This window comes from Podarcis liolepis (genome assembly GCF_965112155.1).
Source record: "Podarcis liolepis genome assembly, chromosome: 11".
Classification (NCBI taxonomy): Eukaryota; Metazoa; Chordata; class Lepidosauria; order Squamata; family Lacertidae; genus Podarcis; species Podarcis liolepis.
Genome location: NC_139565.1, coordinates 54,628,366 through 54,652,520, shown reverse-complemented (window position 1 = coordinate 54,652,520; position 24,155 = coordinate 54,628,366). Strand labels below are relative to the sequence as shown.

The window sequence follows — 24,155 nt, the reverse complement described above, 5'->3', positions numbered from 1 at the left end:
TTTAGCAATCAATGCCTTTCCCCAGTTGATTCTGAAACTGTAGCTCTCTGAAGGGAACACAAGTGGCCTAAATCTTATCAGCACCCTTAACAAACTACAGTTCCCAGGCTGGGGGGGGGGGCAGAGAAAGCCATGACTTGAAAGTCGCAGGATACTGTTTTAAATGTCTATTTGCAGTAAACAAATAAGGACATTGGCAGGATTATTGTAATAATCTGTGGTTTCATAACAGTGTATATTTAAAGTAGATGACTAAAAGAATAAGTCATGTTAATTTAGAATATGCAGGAAATGTAAAAAATAAATTTAAGGAACCTCAGAAAGAGGAAGGAAGTCGAGTTTTGAAATGTTAGAATGACTGTAAACCCATTGATTTAGATAAATTTATTGTCATTGTCCGTATATACACAGTATACACAACAACGAAAATCAAACACCCACCCAAAGACCGGGTTCACATATACATTTGCACGTATCTCCGACACTCTCATCCTATTCAAACATAATCTATAAAAACATAAAATCCAGAATATAACATGACCTATTAAGGCATAACATAACCTAAAACCTAAAACATAACCTAAAACCTATCTCATTGCTTCCTACTCTCTGCTTGCTAAACCTTGCAACTGGCCCTGAGATCATTATTTAGTGCAGTCAGAGCTCTTGGATAGAAACTATTCAGAAGGCGTGTGGTTCGCGTTTTCATTGTCCTATATCTTCTGCCCGAAGGCAATAGTTCAAAGAAGTTGTGAGCAGGGTGGGTGGGATCTCTCAGGATATTATGTGACTTCTTCAAAATGCGAGACGTGAAGATCTCATCCAGGGTTGGTAGTCGGAGCCCAATAACATTCTGGGCAATTTTAATTGTTCTCTGTAAAGCTTTTTTATCCGTTTCAGAGCTGCTCCCATACCACGATAATATACTATAGGTTAAGACACTCTCAATGGTACTATGATAATAGGACAGAAGTAGGTGCTGGGATAGATTCAGTCCCCTGAGCATTCTCAGGAAATACAACCTCCCCTGCACCTTCCTCACAACCATATTAATATTTGCAGTCCATGAGAGGTCCTCCGAGATATAAATGCCCAGGTATTTAAAACTACCAACCCTCTCCACTTCCTCGCCATTTATGTGCAATGGTAAAAATACACTTTTCTTTCTCCTAAAGTCAATTATGAGTTCTTTGGTTTTTTTGGTGTTAAGCATGAGATTATTTTCTTTACACCATTGAATTAACCCCTGTACTTCTTTCCTATAAGCAGTCTCATCGTTCTCACTGATGAGCCCCACCACTGTTGTATCATCCGCAAATTTGATGATTGTGTTGGACTTATACAGTGGGGTGCAATCAAATGTGTACAGGGAATAGAGAAAGGGACTTAGCACACATCCCTGGGGGACTCCTGTGCTTAATACTAGAGTAGAAGAATAGTAAGGTCCCATTCTCACTGTCTGCGGCCTATCAGTCAGGAAATTCCTTACCCACAGACAGATCTTCTGATGTATACCCAAATTGGTCATTTTAAGAAATAACCTTTCTGGCAGAATTGTATTGAAGGCAGAACTGTAGCCCACAAACAACAGCCTTGCGTAGGTTCCCTGTCGTTCTAGATGACTCAATACAGTATGGACAGCGATGGAAATAGCATCATCAGTAGATCTGTTTCTTCTGTATGCAAACTGGAATGGGTCTAAAGTGGATGGAAGACCAGCCTTAATATGATCTAGCACCAATCTCTCAAAACATTTCATAACGACAGATGTTAGGGCTATTGGTCTATAGTCATTGAGAGATACCACCACTGACTGCTTGGGGACTGGCACTATAATCGATGTCTTCAGGCAGGTAGGGACATAACCCTGCAACAGGGATAGGTTAAAAATGTCCGTAAATACGCCAGCTAATTCTGCAGCGCAGTCCCTAATAACCCGTCCCATGATTCCATCTGGTCCAGCTGCCTTCCTAATGTTAACGCTCCGAAAGGCACGTTGTACGTCACAGGTCTGTAATAAAAATGGTTGTCTGTCAGTAGTAGTTTCTGATGATGTGCTGGTGACCAATGCTGTAGTGACGGTAGTTCCAGTTCCCTCCTCAAAGCGGCTAAAAAATTGATTCAGTTGATCAGCCAGGTGCGCACTGCTGCTAGCCAATTCGTTTTTAATATTTTGCCCTGTAATTTGTCGCAAGCCTTGCCATACTCGACGAGGGTCGGAGCTCTCAAAATGTTTTTCGATCCTCCGGCAGTACATAGCTTTGGCGTTCCTAATGCCCTTTTTCAATTTGGCTCTGGCTTCTCTGTACTGTTGCGCATCACCAGAGTGAAAAGCAGCATTCCTTGCCTTTAACAGAAGATACACATCCCTGTTTAGCCAGGGCTTGTTGTTAGGGAACACCCGTATTTGTTTAGTGGTAGTGACAACATCAATGCAGCTTTTAACGTAAAACAGTACTGTTGAAGCATATGTGTCCACATTATTCTCCACGAAAAGCGACCACTCGGTGCTCCGAAAGCAATCTTGGAGTTGCTCAGATGCACCTACTGGCCACACTCGTATCTCTCTAGTTGATGGTCTGATTCTGCGTACGAGAGGTCTATATGATGGTATCATAAGTAAAGATATGTGGTCTGACTGCCCCAAATTGGGCAGGGGCTTGGTCTTGTATCCATGCATGATGTTACTATATACTCGGTCCAAGGTGTTTCCCCCCCTAGTGGGACAATCAACATACTGGTGGAACTTAGGGAGCACAGTCCTTAAATCGGCTCGGTTGAAATCACCAGCAACCACAAGTGCTCCATCCGGGTGGGCCCGCTGCTGTCTGCTAATAGCAGTTAGCAGGTGGCCCATAGCTGTAGTAGTGTTTGCATCGGGAGGTATATACACCGCTGTTATTATAACAACATTAAACTCACGTGGCAAGTAAAAAGGGCGGCACTTCACCACTAGGTACTCCAAGTCAGGAGAGCAATGCGTGTCCATTTGTTTAATGTCCGAGCTCCAGTTGTTGTTTATATAAACGCAAATTCCTCCTCCTCTGCTCTTCCCGGATTCGGCGGTTCTATCCGCTCTAATTACTGAGCGTCCTTCTAGCTGCAGAAGTCCCTGTGGAAAGGAGGGATCCAGCCACGTCTCTAGAAGGACCATAACACAGCAGTCCCGGATACTTTTCTGCCGAGAGGTAATAAGTTCCAACTCCTCTACCTTGTTGGGTAAGGATCTCACATTTGATACAAGGAGACTTGGCAATGCAGGCTTGTGGGGATTTTTACCTAGCCTCACTCGTAGTCCAGCCCTACATCCCCTCTTTTGCTTGCGCCCTCTCCGTTTCCTTTTCTTTCTGGCAAGGAGAGCAAGGGGAGTATCCCAAGAATGTGCAAGATATGGAGGCTCTCTGATAAGCTCAGCTGGAATGTTATAGGTTGAGACCTCCTGGTTGCAACCTTCCCCTCTGCCGATACTTAAGAGCTCTTGATGACTATAAATTACTTGTGCCTGAGTATTCACAGTCCATAGCAGCAATAAGTTCACAGATAAAAATAAAACACAAATCACTGAATACCGGTCTTCGGAGTGCCGAGCCACTGCAAGTGCTTGCGCCACCTTCTTGGCTTGGTTTCAACATTTCAATTGAAATGTATATAACTGAAAATCACAAATATAAAATAGAACAAGATACTGTTTTAAATATCTAGTGTAGATCACTCTGATCTAGCCTGGATTTGTGGCACTGAGGTAAGAGTACAGTTGACCCCTTTCTCTACGCCGTTTCCCCAAATGGGGACACTTTGAAAGCTCATAAAAATGTTTCCACGTTGAGGGAGCTAAATGATTGCAAAGGATAAATTCCTAGATTTCTTCTGTGAGCAGCTGCCCCCCATTGCCACTCAAGATGAGATTAGTCGGGGCTTCAAACATAACTCGGAAATTGCACCTGCAAACATCGAGCTAGACCCTTTTGACGTCAGTGGCTCCGCCTCCTCTTATATTTCTTAGGCGAGCGGGGGCGGGGGGGGGGAGTTGGTCTGCGCGTGCTCTCCTCCCTAGAGATACATTAAAGACGCACACCTTCACTTTCGGTTCTTAGCCACACGTCGCAGGACAAGGAACCTTAGAAAAATCAATAAGTGTGACACACAGCCAGCATTTCTGGTGAAAATGGAACGTTGCTGTTATCCGTTGATTCTGTATGAAGACTAATATTTCTCTGTGGGCAAGTCTAGCACTTAATAATAATAATTATTATTTATTTATACCCCACCCATCTGGCTGGGTTTCCCCAGCCACTCTGTGCAGCTTCCAACCGAATATTAAAAACAATACAGCATCAAACATTAAAAGCTTCCCCAAACAGGGCCGCCTTAAGTTGTCTTTTAAAAGTAAAATACAGTGGTACCTCGGGTTACAGATGCGTCAGGTTACAGATTCCGCTAACCCAGAAATAGTACCTCGGGTTAAGAACTTTGCTTCAGGATGAGAACAGAAATCGTGCGGCGGTGGCACAGCGGCAGCAGGAGCTAAAGTGGTACCTCAGGTTAAGAACAGTTTCAGGTTAAGAACGGACCTCCAGAACAAATTAAGTTCTTAACCTGATGTACCACTGTAGTTGTTTATTGCCTTGACATCTGATGGGAGGGCGTTCCACAGGGCCGGTGCCACTACCGAGAAGGCCCTCTGCCTGGTTCCCTGCAACCTCACTTCTCGCTAGGAGGGAACCACCAGAAGGCTCTCGGAGCTGGACCTCAGTGTCCAGGCTGAAAGATGGGGTGGAGATGCTCCTTCAGGAATACTGGACAGAGGCTGCTTAGGGCTTTCAAGGTCAGCACCAACACATTGAATTGTGCTCGGAAATGTACTGGGAGCCAATGAAGATCTTTTAGGACCGGTGTCAGCACTTGACATCCCTGGAATGTCAATATACCTGGAAGTGTCAACAAGTACTGTCTTGCGATTCTTACAGCAGAAAAAGATGCGAGATGGGTCTTATCTCTATAACTTGTATCTCTATTGTATTCCGTCATTAAATCTATGGTTGCCAGGATTTTAAGGTTAGAGTAGCCAATGGATAGAGGGACCTCACTCTGTAACCCATAGATTTACCATGTAGATGAACAGCAAAGGTTATTTGAGATGGGACTTCCTGATGGCTTTGACTCATTATATATATAGTCTCTATTGCTGCTATAATAATAGGGAATTAATTCAGGTCTTTTCAACAGTCGCAATGTGAAACCCTCTCCCGCACCTCCAAACCCAGCCCTAAGAACAAATAAATAGGCGCAGAGGCATGAAAGGTCGAAGCAGCGGCAGAAACCGGGCTGGAGACGTCAGTGACACGTTCGAGATTCTTGATGCGATAGAAATAATAGCAAACCTGTACAAATGAAAACGCCATTCACGCGGATATCGCTTATTTTCCGAGCTCCAGTTTGCTGAACCTTAGTTCCTGAGGCTCTGCAACGGGCTCCTATTTATAAGATAATTCCAACGCAAATGAAAAGCAAAACTAATAGAAAAGCAACGTTGCGCAACCAAGTATTCCTACTTTAAAAAATTAAAATACTAAAATGGATTAAAATCGCCTCGACTTTCTAAGGCTTGCTTTTAGCAGACGCCGCTGGGTCGCAAGAGGCAAGGGAATTCCACTAAACGGCCGAGTTCTCCAACAAAGCATGCAAATGACTAAAGGCGGGCATAAAACGCCCTGGTGGAAGCCGATTTAAAGAATAACCGTTTTCCTGTTATGTGGCTTTATGTGGCAGAGCACCTGTGAAGCTGGATTGCTGTTTAAATTAAAAAAGAAAAATACACATGCCAACCAGAACCGTGTGCGACTCTACACTTCTTATCTCTATGCAATGCGTCGCTCTACCGTAAGCTTCCTTAATGTGTCGCTCTAGCCTTACTTGTTTCCTTAAGCTCTATGGCGGAAAAAGGGTTCCCCCCTCTGATTCGCCAGCGCCACCTGCCCGCGAGATTTTACTTGTTCTCGCGATAGGCGTGGCGGGTCCAGCTGATTGCGCGGGTCGTTTGAATCCAGAGAGCCTCTAGCGGCACTGCGAGAAGGAGGGTCCTCGTCTTTGCTGGGGGCCTGGATATGGAGGGCAAGGAGGAGGCACCCCTGGAGCTCAGTGACGGTGAGGCAGCGGCTTAATGCGGGCAAAGGGGCCGGAGCTCAGTGGTAGGGCTGCTTTGCGTGCGTATAGTCTTAGGTTCGAGCCCCAGCACCTTCAGGTAGGGCGGGGAGAATACATGGGTCCTTCCCGGAGGCCTGTTGCAAAAGAACACATGCTTTACTTTATTTTGGATTGTTGTTGTTTAGTCGTTTCCGACTCTTCGTGACCCCATGGGCCAGAGCACGCCAGGCCCTCCTGTCTTCCACTGCCTCCCACAGTTTGGTCAAACTCATGTTAGTGGCTTCAAGAACACTGTCCAACCATCTCGTCCTCTGTCATCCCCTTCTCCTTGTGCCCTCCATCTTTCCCAACATCAGGGTCTTTTCCAGGGAGTCTTCTCTTCTCATGAGGTAGCCAAAGTATTGGAGCCTCAGCTTCACAATCTGTCCTTCCAGTGAGCACTCAGGGCTGATTTCCTTAAGAATGGAGAGGTTTGATCTTCTTGCAGTCCATGGGACTCTCAAGAGTCTCCTCCAGCACCATAATTCAAAAGCATCGATTCCTAGGCGATCAGCTTCTTTATGGTCCAGCTCTCACTTCCATACATCACGACTGGGAAAACCATAGCTATTACTATACGGACTTTTGTTGGCAAGGTGATGTACAATACGATAATCTTTATTGTCATTGTCCCATACAGAACAACGAAATTGAAAAAATCTACATCAGGCATTCAAAAACCAACAAGCCAGCTATCCCAGGCTGGTTAGCCCCCTAAAAACTCTTATACCCCATAATTAAATACAGTATGCTCACATAAGGACTACCTTACACTGCGTTTAAAACCAAAATCACATTTGGATAGAAACTGTTTCTCAGGTGGCTGGTCCTAGCCTTTATAACCCTGTACCTTCTTCCAGAAGGCAGAAGCTGAAAGAGATCATTTCCAGGGTGCGCACTATCCTGCGCTATCTCTGCAGCTTTCTTATGGCACCTGGAAGCATAGCTTTGATTCAAGGTGGGATAAAAAATTACCCAGCGCTTGTTTGGGAACAACAACAACCCACCCCTCAAAATCGATTGCAAAAAAACAAAATCAAGACAAATTCACAGCATGCAGGAGCTAAATCGCTCAACTTTTCTAAGTACCTGGGTTAGGCCTGTCTGAACAGGAATGTTCTTGGCAGGCACCGAAAAGGGTATGAAAAGGGATCATCATCTGCTTAGTCCTGTAATAGACAGTACTAGTAACACTATTAAAAAAGAGGAGAGCAGCAGGTCTCTCCCGCCACCCCTGCTAGCCAAGAAGACCTGGGAAGGCTGAATAACTTCACCAAGAACGTGATCAGAATAAGTTACCTTATGCCAAGTCAATCCATCTAGCTCATATAGCCCACACTGGTTGGCAGCCCCCTTTGGGTTTTCAGTCAGGGAGCCTTTCCCAGTTCTTGCCAAGGGATGCCAGAGGTTCAGTTTGGGAACCTTTTGCATGCAAGGCATAGTGCCCTAACCACTGAGCCCAAATAATGGTACAGTGGTACTTCGGGTTAAGAACTTAATTCGTTCTGGAGGTCTGTTCTTAACATGAAACTGTTCTTAACCTGAGGTACCACTTTAGCTAATGGGGCCTCCTGCCGCCGCCGCACGATTTCTGTTCTCATCCTGAAGCAAAGTTCTTAACCTGAGGTACTATTTCTGTGTTAGCGGAGTCTGTAACCTGAAGCGTCTGTAATCCAAGGTACCACTGTATTATAATGCTTTAATTTAGGGAATGCAGTCAAGTTGTTTCTGATAACATGCTGATTTGCTTTAATGTTGTGTACCTTACAAGAAAGGTAGGGGGAGAATTGTCCTGCCCCCCCCCCCCCGAATAAAAACTGCTATCTGTTGAGGCCTTTAGAATTAACTATTACTCTTTTTTTTTTGTTTCAGAAAAATATAATTTGACTTCAGATTTTAACGACTTGTGTTCTCACATGAACACAAAGATTTCAAATATCAAAAAGTCACTTCAGCTGAGAAAAATAGGTAAGGTGGTTTAATGTTTCCTGGGCATAGGGGTTGACGGGCTGAGTTTGTGAGATGGATTCAGCAAAAAATGTATGAAAATTTGAGATGCACGTGAGAGACATACTAACCCTCCTGAGCTGGACCAAGTCCCTTTCAAGCCTGGCATCCTCTAGGTTGGAACAATTGTTGTTTTTTGTATAAACACATGGAATGTGGTTTGCCAATTACATGGCTACGAAGTGAGCAGGGATGTTTCATGCCTGCATAATTTTGAGAACGTTTTCCAAAGTCAGTTTTTCGTCTGTGGTTGTTTCCTATTACTCTCTGCAGGAGTTCTCACCGATCCAACTGTTTGGTTTTACAAGCATGTTTTCTGTGTCCTATGCCCTTTCTTAGCAAGATACAAAAGGAAGAAAAACATGCAGCTGTGTCTCAAAGCCTTTAACAATAGAGGTTGTGCCCTTGATCGCTGCTGTGCCTGCCCCTCTCCTGTGCTGCTGGAGTGCACATTTAGCCAGGCAATTTGTGGCTTTTGGGGGTTGTCGTCGTCTTTTTTTTTTAAGAAGGAGGAAAAAAGAACTGTGTTGCTGGGTGCCATCTCCTCCACAGCAAGGCTGTCCTCCACTTCATTTTGTAGGATGTTTGTTGTAGCCATAAGGTTGCATACCAGTTTGATGCTTTCAGCAGAAAGGATATATATAAACAGGGTTTCTACTAGGATTTGGGGCAGCTTTGGAATTTGAAGGCTCTGTGCAGACATCCGCAAGACATCTGGTTGGCCACTGGAACAGATGAGGCCTCTGACCTGATTCAGAAGGGCTCTCCTTAGGTGTTTATGGCTATTCTGAACTGACCTCCTATTGGTAGGCCATATGCCCACTTAAATATTTGCTAAACTTTGAATAAGTTGTTAATTACTTAATTGTTAGCTTTATGCTGTAGGGATTTTTTTTATTTTGTTGTGGTTGTTTAACCGGTGTCGTGTTTACGCTATTTCTTTTTTGTGAACCACTTCGAGCACAATGTTTGTAAGGAAAATGCTGTATATAAGCGGATTAAACTGATAAGAAGAAGCAACTTATAGATGTATTTGCCAGAGGCTGAAGTGAGGTTGGGGTACTCTTGGGAATCATAGCATTGTAGAGTTGGAGGGGGGGTCATCCGGTCTAACCCCCCTGCAAGGCAGAAATCTCAGCTAAAGTATCCATGACAGATGACCTTCCAACCTCTGCTTAAAAACCTCCAAGGAAGGGGAGTCCACAACCTCCTGAGAGAAGGGTAGTTGTCGTGGTGTGTAATTTTAGGAGATGACAGAGCAGGAACGAAGGGTGTTTCTGGTGGTGACTAGTGGAAAGAGAAGTATGTATTTAACCTACAATGAATTTTCCTGTGGGAACTTCCTCTCTTTCCATGTCAGTGACTTGCCTTCCTTATTTGTCAGACCAGGAACCATCTTTGAAGACGGTGCTTAGCAAGATAATTCATGAGGTATCGCTTTTAAACAACATCCTCAATAAACTGGAGACAGAAGTCAACCATCAGGAGAACCAGCAGAGTCAACTCAAGGTAATAATAATAATAATAATAATAATAATAATTTATTATTTATACCCCGCCCATCTGGCTGGGCTTCCCCAGCCACTCTGGGTGGCTTTCAAAAGAATATTAAAATACTATAATACATCAAACATTAAAAGCTTCCCGAAACAGGGCTGCCTTCAGATGTCTTCTAAAAGCCTGGTAGTTGTTGTTCTCTTTCAACAACTGCTTGAAGGGGACTTTTTAAATGGGGGTATCTCTCCAGCGTTGTAAATGAGGATCCGCTGGTGCTTATTTGAGATGTTTCCATGCTTGTGTAAATTAGTTTACATAAACAAGGTGGGAAAACTTGTCATATATATATATATACACACACACACACACACACACACACACACACACAATATTTCTGTTTTACAATTTAAAATACTCATTTAAACATCCATAAAATATCAAAGACTTCCCTTCTTCTTTTTCCATGGTTCATTTTGCATATCTTAAATCCCTGCATACTTTACATAAACTAAATCATTCAGTTTTTCATTATTACATCCATCACTGTTGAATTTATCTTAACGCTGCCAACGTTTTCAAGTGTACACAATTCCCCCCATATATTCAATAAACATTTTCCAATCTTCTCTAAATGTATATTCTTCTTGTTCTCTTATTCTGTATGTTAGATCTGCAAGCTGCGCATATTCCGCCGACTTAAGTTGCCATTCTTCTTTAGATGGGAACCTTGCTCGTTTTCCATTTTGGGGCTAACGAAACACGGGCCACGGTAGTGGCATACATAAATAACCTTTTTTCCACACATGGGAGTTTCAGTCTGAATTATATCCAACACGGTGGGGAAACCTGTTGAGCTTTGGGAGGGGAGTATGTAAGGTGATGTGTGAGGAAGAGCAAGGACTCGGTGAACAGGGCTGAGGAGCTGGCTCTTTGAAGGCCCTGGACACCTGTGGAGAGCAAAAGGCCCAGTAGCCTCAGGGACATGGCTCATGGCAGAGCATCTGTCCCAGATTCAAATCCTGGTGTCTCTAGGTGGGCCTAGGATATGTTCCCTGCCTGTAATCTTGGAGAGCTGCTGCCGGTCACTGCAGACCAGGGATGGGGTGACCATTTTGGCCTAGGGGCCCATATCTTTTTCTGGCCGCACCTCTACAGGCAAACCTTGGCAGGTGGCTGGGCCAACCCACCTGTCAAACTCTGTTGCACAAAGCTTCCCAAGCAGAGCCAGTGTGGTGTAGTGGTTAAGAGCGGTAGTCTCGTAATCTGGTGAACCGGGTTCGATTCCCCGCTCCTCCACATGCAGCTGCTGGGTGACCTTGGGCCAGTCACACTTCTCTGAAGTCTCTCAGCCCCACTCACCTCACAGAGTGTTTGTTGTGGGGGAGGAAGGGAAAGGAGATTGTTAGCCGCTTTGAGACTCCTTAGGGTAGTGATAAAGCGGGATATCAAATCCAAACTCTTCTTCATCTAAAAGCTGGTTTGTTGTGGGTGCTTGGGAACCACCGCACACAGGCCTTTGCTGCTCCCATAGTGCCAAGTGGTTTGCACCGAAACTGCTGCCCAAAAATGAGGGTTTTCTCCTTCATTTTAGCAGCAGTTTCAATGCAAGCCGCTTGGTGCAACTGAAGCAAGGCATTCTTCCACTCCACCCACTGAACTGATTAGCATCTTATTCTACCAGGGAGGCAGGGGATTGTTCGTAAAATGCTGGTGCCTGTTCATTTATTATTATATTTTTATTTTATAACCTGCCCTTCACCTTGAAATCCCAGGGCGGCTTACAGCAATTTAAAACGTTACTTAAAATTCTAGCATCCATTTTTGATTTCCTTCATAGCCCATCAGATACAATCAACTTAAATGACCTGATAGGCACTTGCCCTGCAAAGAGATGCTGTTGTGTGCTGTCAGTTGTGTTTTCTCTTTGTCTAAGATAAACACGCTTTCTTCACATTTGTTTAAAAATTATACTGGGGAGGGGGAGGCTGCCCCAGCTAACTGGAAACAGGCACTGGAAAAACGAGCTGTAGTTCACAGGAGATTTAAACGACCAAGTGGCCCATGGATGGCTTTCCAATTTTATTTATTTTTTAGTAAGTGGGTAGTTTAATTTTTTTGTTTTTAAAAGCAGATAGTGTTCTCTGTTAATGCGTGCAGCCAACAAAGCCGTTTCTAGGTCTGCATCTGTAGTCTTTAAAACGTTCCTGTGCCAAAGGATGTGCCCAGAAAGCTTTATGACTCTGAAGCGTGGTGCTTTGAACATTAAATATTATTGAGGTAATTTAGGATCTTTTTATCAAATTAGGCCTACCTAATGGTGCACTGAGCACTGTGATGTGAGGGCCAGATATGGCCCTCCACATCCCTTGAAACTCCCCCTCACAGGCTCTGATTTGTACCCCAGGTCCTTTTCCCTGGCTGTAATTCTTGCTTGCCTGGGTGGCGGATAGAGGAGCACGTAGAAACTAGGCTTAAAAGGTAAAATTTGCCTGTGTGGCTCCGCCCACATTTTCCTCTGGCCCCGCCCACTGCTGGCACATGGCCCTCGGGAGGTTGCCCTGATAGGAATGTGGCCCCCCAGGCTGAAAACAGTTTCCCACCTCCAGGTAAAGCTTTCCTCTTTTAGCGCTGGGTACATCAACCCTATGCGTGGGTTGATACATGCAAGCACAGCAGGCTGAAATGATATGAGGATTTATCTTCCCTTGTACGAGCTTTCTTTAGAAAGCTTGCTTTTGAATTTGAGGATGCAAAAAGAGCTAATCAGAGAGAGAATCCACTCCAGAGCCACTCAAAAGGCATATGGGAATCATTCAGAGTCTTTCACTTGCGGCGTGGTTAAATTAATTTAAAGCACGAGTCGCAAGGATATTTCACTAAACGTGGCCTTAGCCCTCCACAAGATCGCGTTTCCGAACTGTGCCGTTGGAATACTGATAATCGCAGAAGATTCTTGGTGTTCTCTCAAATCTGAGGCGGTGCATATGAAAGCAGACTACCTCAGGGGACAGCGAAACCTATCGCCTGCTGTATAAGGATCCGAAAAAGGGGATTTCTCATGAGACTGTGTTTAGATATTTTTCCAGGATGACAGATCCTGACAGGATTATTTGCTGCTCAGTGTTGATGCAGTGGTAACCGAAAAGATAGATGTTTGCGAAATCTGTTGCCACGTTGAGATGTTCCCTTGGAGGGGGGAGGTTGCTTGAAAGATGCAAAGTTGTTCAATGTGGGGTCCAGCTTTTGTTTGTTGAACCCAGCCTCACAGGGATTACATTTCCCCTCTTTGTTTAATGACCTGTATTGTTGTTGTTGTTTAGTCATTTAGTCGTGTCCGACTCTTCGTGACCCCATGGACCAGAGCGCGCCAGGCACTCCTGTCTTCCACTGCCTCCCGCAGTTTGGTCAAACTCATGCTGGTAGCTCCGAGAACACTGTCCAACCATCTCGTCCTCTGTCGTCCCCTTCTCCTTGTGCCCTCCATCTTTCCCAACATCAGGGTCTTTTCCAGGGAGTCTTTTTTTCTCATGAGGTGGCCAAAGTATTGGAGCCTCAGCTTCAGGACCTGTCCTTCCAGTGAACACTCAGGGCTGATTTCCTTAAGAATGGATAGGTTTGTTCTTCTTGCAGTCCATGGGACTCTCAAGAGTCTCCTCCAGCACCATAATTCAAAAGCAATGACCTGTATTACCATATTCATTAAAGCTGCGTCACCAGCCTGATATTTTACAAATAAGTTTTAATAACATGCAAAAATATTTAAATCATTAAAAATAATGAGAACCCTAGTACAGTGGTCTCTCGGGTTGCGAAACTGTGCATCAAAAACTCCTTACATGCGGTCTGCATTCGCAATCCCTACTATCAATGGGCCTTAGTAAAGCAAAGAGCCTAATAGGCCAGCGCCTGAAAGACATTGAACGGCAAAACAACCTGACTATTCTAAAGAAAATGTGTCCATGGTATACTTACTTTCCCCCTGCCCACTTTGACTTCCCAGCTTCATATTTGTCTAAATTAACCATCCCAAAATACAGACGCGCCTTTACATTGGCTAGATGGGATGTTCTTCCCTCTGCCGTACTCGAAGGTCGTTACCAAAAGACTCCATTTGAAAAACGACTCTGCCCATGCAGAGATGGTAACACGGAAACAGTGTCCCACGTCCTCCTATCCTGCCCCCTTTATAAAGACCTAAGGAATGAGATTATTACTCCACTCATTCTCTCCAACCCCGGCCGTCCACAAGACATTATACTGTTCTTTCTCTTATCTGATACGGACAGTCAGACTACAGAGAAGGTCGCAAGGTACATCGAGAGAGCTGTGAAATTGAGGGCCACCATCTGAGTGACAGACGTGTTCATCTGACGGACCTCCTTTTGTTTGTTTTTATCCCCTCTTTATGTTTATTTTATTCTATTTTTAATTCTTGTATAGCTGTGGCCTGTTGGCTTTGCTAATAAAGTTCTGATTGATTGATCTCGGGTTGTGAACGTGATCCATGCAGCATGCACGTTCGCAGCCTGCATCTGTGCACGCACGGGTTACGATTTGGCGCTTATCCGCAAAGCACGATTTAGTGCTTCTGTGCATGTGCGACTGCCGAAACCTGGAAGTAACCCGTTCCGGTACTTCCAGATTTCGGCGGTCCGCAACCCAAAAAAACGCAACCTGAAGCATCTGTAACCCGAGGTATGACTGTAATTGAGGCTCATGAGGGGTCAGGGTTCCCTTTTCATAAAAGCAAAAAACAAACAAACCTGTTCCTCTTGACATCCATCAAACTCCAGGAGCTCCAGGAAACGATTGAGAGGTACTACAATGAAGCTCAGCATCTTGAGGAAAACATGCCTATTCACCTGCCCAGAGGAATCCCAAGCAGGTAGGTTTCCTGCCACCAAGGCAGGTTTTGCAGTTCTTTAAGCAGAGGCCATCAATACTTTGGGATTCAGCCGTGTGCTCTTCCAGCGATGCTCAGAATTAATGGTTGAAGCAGACATTTTATGAGATACTTGACAGCAGCCTCCAAAGCAATTAGAAACAGGAAAGGAAAAATCCTCCATCACTCAGAGACTAGTTAAGGATTTGGGATGTGACATACATATATGATTAAAATCACAAATTTAGTTAGAGAAGGTAGATGGGGGCAGAAGAGCTTTGTTGAAAAGCAGCCTCTCTGTTTTTGTTACATACCGAATAAGTTCTGGGGTAAAATACAGTTTATTGGAAATTTTGTAAAACTGAAGAGATTATAACCCATCTGAAAAGCTATTGATGTGTTCAGAAATAAAGTATGATATCAAAAGGATGTTCCTATTGGTTGAACTGGTTTTTAATGTGACTTCATGTATTAGTAGTAAAAAGGGTTGCAAGATGAATTGCCTCTTACTTTTGCAAATTTTAATATACCCAAACCATCCTAGAGTGTATCTTAGACCTAGGCATGAGAACATGACTTTTCTTCATTCATACAATTTGTGCAATTCTTTGGCTTCAAAATAGAAATTCTCGAGATGAACACCCGAGGGTAGGGTTTATTATGTTAGGGCATGGACTCAAAGATGCGCAGCCAACTCCTGCAGCCAATCTGGTGCCAAACGCATTGCTCTGCTTTCCTTTGGACCACACCAGTGAGGCTGGTCTTGCCATCTGAGCAGCCCAGGACCTCCAGACACACTGCTCTCTGCAGCCACAGCAGACGCTGCGATTCTGTGGGCTTGACTTCACCCGCGGAGGTGCACACCATTGTCTTTTGAGACAGATGGATGCCACCCAGCTAGCCACATCTGCAAGGCACCTTGATCTAAAGCACGGTTAAGCATCAAATCTTGCTGAGCTAACCATGGTTAAGGGGGGGTTTTCCCAGCGCTCTGCCAAGTGCCGCTACGTACCCTCTGGACTCGGTTTGGCAGCCAAAAAACATTATTTTGTTGTGGCATCAGAATCAGATGGGTGCTATCCCTGTTCAGCTTTCTGTTGTTCATTTTAGTGTTTTCTTAGGCCACTGGCACTTTATTCTGTATTTCCCCCTCCCCATCTCTCTCTCAAAAAAATCACGCCTTGAACAGCTCTGCCATGAAAAATTGGCAGGAGGAAAGGAAGCAGCGCATTTTGTTGTATCTGCCGCCTCCGTCAGGGTAGATGAACTATAACTTATCTGAAGTGGCAAAGAGAGGGAACTTGTCAAGGGTGCTTGTAGCTTCCTGCGTGATAAGCTTTCCGTTGTCGGCTCTGCCTCCCACTTCCTCTGTAGCACCCAGGGCATCACGGTGAAGGATGAAGCACAGTGCAAAGATGCTGAGGCTGCCGGTGGGAAGAAGCCAGCGAAAGAGCCCAGATGTATCAAACAAGCAGCCTTGTTAACGGAAGAGGAGTTTGAAAGCATTCCTGCGTAAGTAAGCAGTCCCCACCCTTAACCGGAGAAAAGAGTAGCCAGGTTTTACCTGCATTTGCCTGTCAGAGAAAAAGGGACGTGGGTGGCGCTGTGGTCTAAACCACAGGTCGGCGGTTTGAATCACCGTGATGGGGTGAGCTCAGTGTGGTGTAGTGGTTAAGAGCGGTAGTCTCATAATCTGGGGAACCAGGTTCGCGTCTCCGCTCCTCCACATGCAGCTGCTGGGTGACCTTGGGCCAGTCACGCTTCTTTGAAGTCTCTCAGCCCCACTCACCTCACAGGGTGTTTGTTGTGGGGGAGGAAGGGAAAGGAGAATGTTAGCCGCTTGGAGACTCCTTAAAGGGAGTGAAAGGCGGGATATCAAATCCAAACTCCTTTTCATTGCTGGTCCCTGCTCCTGCCAACCTTTAGGTAGGTAGGTACCGCTCCAGCGGGAAGGTAAACGGCATTTCTGTGCACTGCTCTGGTTCACCAGAAGCGGCTTAGTCATGCTGGCCACATGACCCGGAAGCTGTACGCTGGTTCCCTCGGCCAGTAAAGCAAGATGAGCACCGCAACCCCAGAGTCGGCCACGACTGGACCTAACGGTCAGGGATCCCTTTACCTTTTTTACCTGCCAGAGAGTAGCGGTTGCCAACCTTTTCAGGCCTGTGGGCACATTTGGGTTTCTGAAGGAGCACCCCATCTGCTGGTCGTCCCCGCCCCTTGGATCTTTCCATCTCCCAAGAGACAGAAAATCTGTGCCCACAGATGTTGCTTTTCCATGGGATCTGGGTAAAGCACGGAGCGTCACTCTTCCAACGTCTTCCTTTAGCACTACAAGGGAGAAAATCTTAACTACCCTTGCCTCCTCAGGACAAAGGGAGCAGTGATCCATAAGTGGATTACAAGTGTCTGTAAAAAAAATAATTTAAAAAAATTCGGAAAATCACAAATTTGTTGCATATATGTATGGTGCTGATTTCACCAGTGTCACAGGTTTGATCCCTGTATGGCACAGCTGCATATTCCTGCTTTGCAGGGGGTTTAGACTGGGTCCCCATTCCAACTCTACAATTTTATGACTATATGCAACGTAATCGGCAGCTGAACTCCTTTTTGTCTTTGTCTTTCTGTCTGGTGGCTCTTGGTTTTGTAACCTGAGCAGATGCTTCTCACAAAAGCGGTCCTAATTTATTCCGCATCTTCTGTGGCGTAATACCGAGCTGAATGAAAAGTTAATGCAGTCGAGCTCCGGGGTCCTCTGTGTAATGAACAAATTGCACGGCGGCGTCTGACTCATCAGGACGAGGCAATTAATGAGACAGAATTAATCACGGCTCCCGTTTCAGAAAGTGCTGCTCCTTCTGCCTCCCCCCCCAACCCCATTGCCCTCTTCTCTTTTCATTTAGCAGGAATCATCCTCGTTTCTTCTGGTGCAGCCAAGTCAAGGACAGTGGAGCGTTAGATGCCTTCATGTCTCCCATGATTGCCGTTGCAATTTGCCGTGGCACATTCCAGGCTCCCTGGCATTCCCTTCCCTCCATTTCTGTCTGTCTTTGGGGGGTGGGGTTCAGGTAGCCCCCCATCACTGCACATTCAAAGAACACATGAGGGGGGGGTTGAAAGGCCGCTTGAGCCCACCACTGTTGACATCCTCTCACCATTTATGGGTATGAGAAGTGGATCTGCAGACTTATGTGTTATTGGATTCCTTACCCAAGCTTTACCATGTGCTGCCAGGGCAGCTTACAACAATATAAAAAAGACAGTATTAAAACCAATTAAATATAATTACAATCTGAAAAATTAGGGACGGTTTGTGTGTGTGTGTGTGTGTGTGTGTGTGTCTATCTATATTGTCCTTATTGATGGTATGTTCTCATCTGGCTGTCTCGGGAGATAATGGAAGAGTGTGCCTTTGGGAAGTCAACCTGGAGAGTTACAGCGCCTGCTGTGGCTGTAGAGACCAATATAGGAGAGACATGTTTTGTTGCAGCTGGGGCAGGTGAAGGCTTCCAGTTTTGCTGCTGAAGGTGCGCATGGAGTTTCTTCTTTCTGTACTCTTACCGGCGGTCATTCTTCCACTGTTCACTGCTGTGGATGCATGACCTGGGTAAAAGCGTAAGATTGGCACAGCCCCTCCATTGGAAGATTTTTTAAAATGTTTTTTAAAATTTATTTATTTAATTTCTATACAGCCCTTTATCCAAGGATCACAGGGCGGTGTATAAAAAACAAAAGAATGCACACATAGTAACGAATGAAAACAATAAACCCACCCCTCCTATTTAAAAGGCCATAGATGTCTAATTAGCCAAAGACCTGGGAGAATAGGAATGTTTTTGTCTAAAGATATGTAACGAAGGCACCAGGCAAGCCTCCCTAGGGAGAGCATTTCACAAGCAAGGAGGCAATGCAGAAAAGGCCCATTCCCGTGTCACCACCTCCCAGATCTCACGTGGAGAAGGCACACGAAGAAGGGCCTTGGTTGATGCTAGTAGGGTCCAGCTCAGTTTATATGGGGAGAGGCGGTCCTTGAGGTATTGCAGTCCTGAGCCGCTTAAGGCTTTGTAGGTCAAAACCAGCACTTTGAACTGGGCCCGGAAACTAATTGGCAGCCAGTGCAATTGGACCAGGATTGGCGTTTTATGCTCAAACCATCTTGCCTCCGTAAGCAACCTGGCTGCTGAATTCTGCACCAGCTGAAGTTTCCAAACCGTCTTCAGAGGCAGCCCATGTATAATGTGTTGCAGTAATCTAACCTTGGCTTACCCCTATGGAGTAACATTTCTATGGCCCGTGTTCAGACTGCCTTCTAAGCCCAGGGCTGCACGGAAGCCTCAGTGGCAATTCACTGTTTTGAGGAGAAGTGAAAAACTGAGCCAAGGTGTCCTATTTGTGTATGTTTCTTTGAGGCAAGGGATGGGGAAGATTAGTCTTGAAGAACAATTTGTTTTCCCTACCCAAAGGCCTAAATTGGGAAGAATCCCCTTTCTGCCGCCCAAAATTTTCCCACCCTCTTCATATTTCTAATGTGCTTCCAAGAGAGAGAATCTGCGTTTGTTCTTTAGTTGTATGACTTTCTCTTTCGAGCAGGTATGATGAGGCAAATCTCGCTCTCTTGTCCTGTGTACAATTCCCTGGAGAGCAATATTGTGTTTACAGGACTCTGTTAAAACTTGGACCTTATTAGCTATTTAACACACATCCATTTTTACTGTCCTTATCATGTGTTAGACCTCCATGTTTCCAGCCGGAATCAAGAGCTGAATATACTCTGCTAAACTGCACTGAATATATCACCTCTCTCTTAAAGTTTTTAGCACCTGCTTTTTCAATAATCTCTATTTTTCATCTTCTCCCACTTCTTTTAGCCTGAGTGCATGTGTGCTTTCTCTTCCTTGCCGTAGGCATGTCTTGGTCTCTCGCATTCTCATATATCAACTCACAAGTTTTTGCCCTTTCTCCCCTCTCTGCGTGGGTGGGTAGAGCTTTTCTCATCTATTAGCTTGCTGTCCTTCTACTTTAGCAATGCTTGAAATGTGAGGTTCCCCCATCTTGAGTTTTCTCCAGGCAGCTGCCGGCCAGTCTCCTTTTGATTAAATGCCAGAGCTGAGAAAGGAGAACATGGGGAAGGGAGAGCAAAATAATATGGAAATCTGATTTAATATACTTTGCACGTGACTTGATTCTATGGGAGACAGGAATGGACTTTCTGGTTCCTAGGGCAAGCTGCTTTCTGTGTTACTGTGCCTTTGCCTATAGATGGACGCACGTGCACCTGTGTATGCAACTTGGACACCTGTTTTCGGGGGTCTTGAGCATGGGGCAAGTCACACTTAGACCAGTGACCAGTCAAGAGATCAAGGCCCCGTCTGCACTATCCCTTTAGAAGCAGTGTCATACCACTTCAAACACTATTAAAAGGGTAAAGGGTCCCCTGACCATTAGGTCCAGTCGTGACCGACTCTGGGGTTGCAGCGCTCATCTCGCTTTACTGGCCAAGAGAGTCAGTGTACAACTTCTGGGTCATGTGGCCAGCATGAATAAGCCGCTTCTGGCGAACCAGAGCAGCGCACGGAAATGCCGTTTACCTTCCTGCCAGAGTGGTACCTATTTATCTACTTGCACTTTGATGTGCTTTCGAACTGCTAGGTTGGCAGGAACAGGAACTGAGCAATGGGAGCTCACCCCGTCGCGAGGATTCAAACTGCCAACCTTCTGATCGGCAAGTCCTAGGCTCTGTGGTTTAACCCACAGCGCCACCCGTGTCCCTTCAAACACTATTGGCTTCCCTCAAAGAATCCTGGGGACTCTATTTTTAAAAATGTGCTGAGAGCTCGGCTTCCAGGACCTCCAGGTAGGTCTGGGAGAGACCCCTGCACAAAACCCTGGAGAGCTGCTGTCAATCAGTGTAGACAGAACTAGGCTAGGTGGACCCATTCGTCTCACTTGGGCAGCTTCCAGCGTTCCTGAAACTGAATCACACACAGAGACTTAATCTTGGAAACGCTTGTAGGATCATCTGCCTTGGGGAGGGATGTACCTGGAAGAAGAGGGGGAAAGTACCCAGGTGTGGGGCAGATCTAAGCTCATGCATACTTCTTGGGTGAAAGCTTTTCTACTGCAGGTGTGCTGTCTGCTAATACAGAGCTGTGTGCACATATCTTTTGGTGGGTTTAACAATGACCATCGAGTTTTAAGCAATGTCCCCCCCCCCTTCAGCATGCTAAAATATTACTAAATGCTGCTTCAGGCAGAGACGCAACCTTCCATTTGCCACTGATCCAGGTGAAGTAGCCTTGCACCTTCACACCTGACCATTGCTGCAGGTGTGCGTGCTTGCACCTTTTTGATAATGCAGGTTTTGTACACGAACGTGTGATCTCCCGTTACGAATTTGCCCTGAGAAAGGTGGGGGCTCTGCAAGTTTGGGCATAATTCTGCTTGTTTTGTGACGTGCCGGGTAAGGGGAACCTGTTTCCTTCCTTCCCCACAGGTACATGCGAGGCCGCCTGACGTACAACCAAGTCAATGCAGTCCTTCAGGAAATCAACAAGGCCGTGGTTAGCAAGTACAAGATCATGCACCAGTCCCCTAAGACAATGTCCGGGGCTGTGAGGAACCTCTTCTTCAGATTCAAGGAAGAAGAAACAAAGAATACAAAAGGTAGCTTTCACTCCCGAGTACGTGTTTGAACCATAGGTTCAATCCCTGGCCTCCAGGTAGGTCTGGGAAAAGGACTCTTGCCTGAAACCCTCTAGAGCTGCTGCCAGTCAGTGTAGGGGTGGGCTGACAGGCCAATCTTGGCTCACTGGGGGTCCATGTTGGCCTGTAAGACCATTTCTTCCCTAAACCACACCCGCCTGTTGGTCAAGTGATCGGTGACATCAGCAATGGAATGGTGTTCATTCCTGCCAATTGCTGCTTTGCCAGCAAGTTGCCTGTGATAACTGCTGGTGAAGCAAACCCAGGATTGCCCCCTTCGCTCATCAGCTAGTGAGTGGAGCGTTCAGTCCCGCTGCCACCTGTCAGTCAACCTGATGTCATGTCAGATGATTGACAGCTGGGTGGGCCCATCCTGCATATTGGGGGCCAAATATCTATCACTGGTAGTTTCCTTTTTAATTTTTGTAAACTGCTCTGAGATTCATTTGGATTGGCAAGGGGTATAAAATACAGTCGCACCTTGGAAGTCGGACGGAATCCGTTCCAGAAGTCTGTTCGATTTCCAAAATGGTCGAAAACCAAAGTGTGGCTTCCGATTGGCTGCAGGAAGCTCCTGCAGCCAATCGGAAGCTGCGGAAGCCCCATCGGACGTTCGGCTTCCAAAAATAGTTCGCAAACCAGAACAGTGACTTCCGGGTTTGCAATGTTCGGGAACTAAGCTGTTTGACTTCCAAAGCACGACTGTACATATTTAAAAGATTTCTTACTCACCCTCCATCTCTGGGTGGGAACAACCGTACTTTTTTTTTTTAAAAAAAGTAAAACCAATCCAAGGAAAAGTGGGACTGGAATTAAACGAAGGGTAAAGTACTCTGTACCAGGATGAAACACGAATTGTGTCTCTGCAGGCCAGTTCTTCATCGTGGAGGCCGATGTGGAAGAATTTACACAGCTCAAGGCAGACAAGCGTTTCCACAGCATCCTGACCATTTTGCGACATTGCCAGAGGCTGCGAGAGATCCGTGGCTCGCGCCTGGTCCGTTACGCCATCTGCTGAGGAGGTGTCAGGGTGTTTGAGGCTTGTGGTGGGAGGTTCCCCTTGCCCCACTCCTCAGGACTGTGCCGCAAAACAAAATCCTTCCTTCGTTTAGAGTTTTACATGGCAAGGCTGTTTCTTTACTCCTCTTTCTTCCTACCCTCATTCATTATTGTTGGAGAAGGTGGGTTTTGTTTGCATCCGTAAAATACAGTATCTGTAATTTTCATCTTTTCTGCAAAGGTATGAAGCTATACATCCCACGAGTGCGATTCTCACTCACCCGGCTTTGGGGTTTCTATCTGTTGAGCTTGATCTGCATTTTATAGCAAAGCAGAGGGCAAATGGGTTGAACCAAGAACTGCCTCTAAACCATTGTTCAAAGCTTGAGATTTGGAATTGCTGAAATGCCAATAAAGAGTTGAAAGCACTGGGCGAGTCGGAATCCTTGCTAACTTTCTTCATCTTTGGGATGCTTCCTCAATTAAAAAGGTAAAGGGACCTCTGACCATTAGGTCCAGTTGTGGCCGACTCTGGGGTTGCGGCGCTCATCTCGCTTTATTGGCCGAGTGAGCCGGCGTACAGCTTCTGGGTCATGTGGCCAGCATGACTAAGCTGCTTCTGGCAAACCAGAGCGGCGCATGGAAATGCCATTTACCTTCCCGCCACAGTGGTACCTATTTATCTACTTGCACTTTGATGTGCTTTTGAACTGTTAGGTTGGCAGGAGCAGGGACCGAGCAACGGGAGCTCACCCCGTCGCGGGGATTCGAACTGCCAACCTTCTGATCAGCAAGCCTTAGGCTCAGTGGTTAGGCCACAGTGCCACCCGCCTCCCATGCTTCCTCAATTACTACATCCCAAAGTGTAGGTGAACAAGCCATTGTTGGAGGTGCGCCGCTGACCACAAAGCCTGGGTGTATGTTTTTGAGTAGAGTGTGATGGGAGGTCCCTCTGGCGGAGTCCCGTATTGAAGCATCGGTACACATCCGAAAGACATGCGCACACTATAAGGAGAGTCAGCGAAAACAGTTGTGTAGGAATTGTAGCATCAAGTACTTTATTATTTACAGCAAGAGAAACAAATAAAACATGGCATTCTGTGTGAGCTCTTTCTCACACACATCCTCTCTAGCTTCCTAGCTGGACAGAGAACAAAGAGCAGAAGTTTATCAGCTTGACTTCCGCTTACGCACACAATCTTAAGAAATGAAAACATCCGATTGTGTGACCCTCTGCAATAGTGGCAGTGAAAATACTGACAGGGTGAACAGTAGGGCGGTCTGTTTATCAGGGGATTCCCATCAGAACGGAGCTCACCTGGGTTTGTTGTTGTTGTTTAGTCGTGTCCGACTCTTCGTGACCCCATGGACCAGAGCATGCCAGGCACTCCTGTCTTCCACTGCCTCCCGCAGTTTGGTCAAACTCATGTTGGTAGCTTCAAGAACACTGTCCAACCATATCGTCCCCTGCCATCCCCTTCTCCTTGTGCCCTCCATCTTTCCCAACATCAGGGTCTTTTCCAGGGAGTCCTCTTATGAGGTGGCCAAAGTACTGGAGCCTCAGCTTTAGGATCTGTCCTTCCAGTGAGTACTCAGGCTATCCATTTCCTTCAGAATGGATAGGTTTGATCTTCTTGCAGTCCATGGGACTCTCAAGAGTCTCCTCCAGCACCATAATTCAAAAGCATCAATTCTTCGTCGATCAGCCTTCTTTATGGTCCAGCTCTCACTTCCATACATCACTACTGGGAAAACCATAGCTTTAACTATATGGACCTCTGTTGGCAAGGTGATGTCTCTGCTTTTTTGGTTGCTGCCATTCAGGAAAGATAGCAAACCATAACCAGACCAAAAGAGGGCAGTAAGAGGCATGGAAATGTCC

General features: G+C 45.8%; 1 protein-coding gene across 2 annotated transcripts; it reads left to right on the top strand.

Annotated features, from left to right (window-relative positions):
- The first annotated feature begins 6,005 nt into the window (after window positions 1–6,005).
- On the top strand, window positions 6,006–22,701 carry SKA1 (spindle and kinetochore associated complex subunit 1). 2 transcript variants are annotated; one of them, XM_083466271.1, is made up of 7 exons: window positions 6,006–6,144; window positions 8,056–8,151; window positions 9,575–9,699; window positions 14,481–14,572; window positions 15,944–16,081; window positions 21,066–21,235; window positions 22,144–22,701. In XM_083466271.1, exons 1-7 carry the CDS (start codon window positions 6,105–6,107, stop codon window positions 22,290–22,292), a joined length of 810 nt encoding a protein of 269 aa, XP_083322397.1. In that variant the 5' UTR covers window positions 6,006–6,104; the 3' UTR covers window positions 22,293–22,701. The 2 variants fall into 2 exon arrangements, with proteins under 2 accessions (XP_083322397.1, XP_083322398.1); XM_083466272.1 differs by having other exon boundaries at window positions 6,106–6,241.
- The last annotated feature ends 1,454 nt before the right edge of the window (window positions 22,702–24,155 follow it).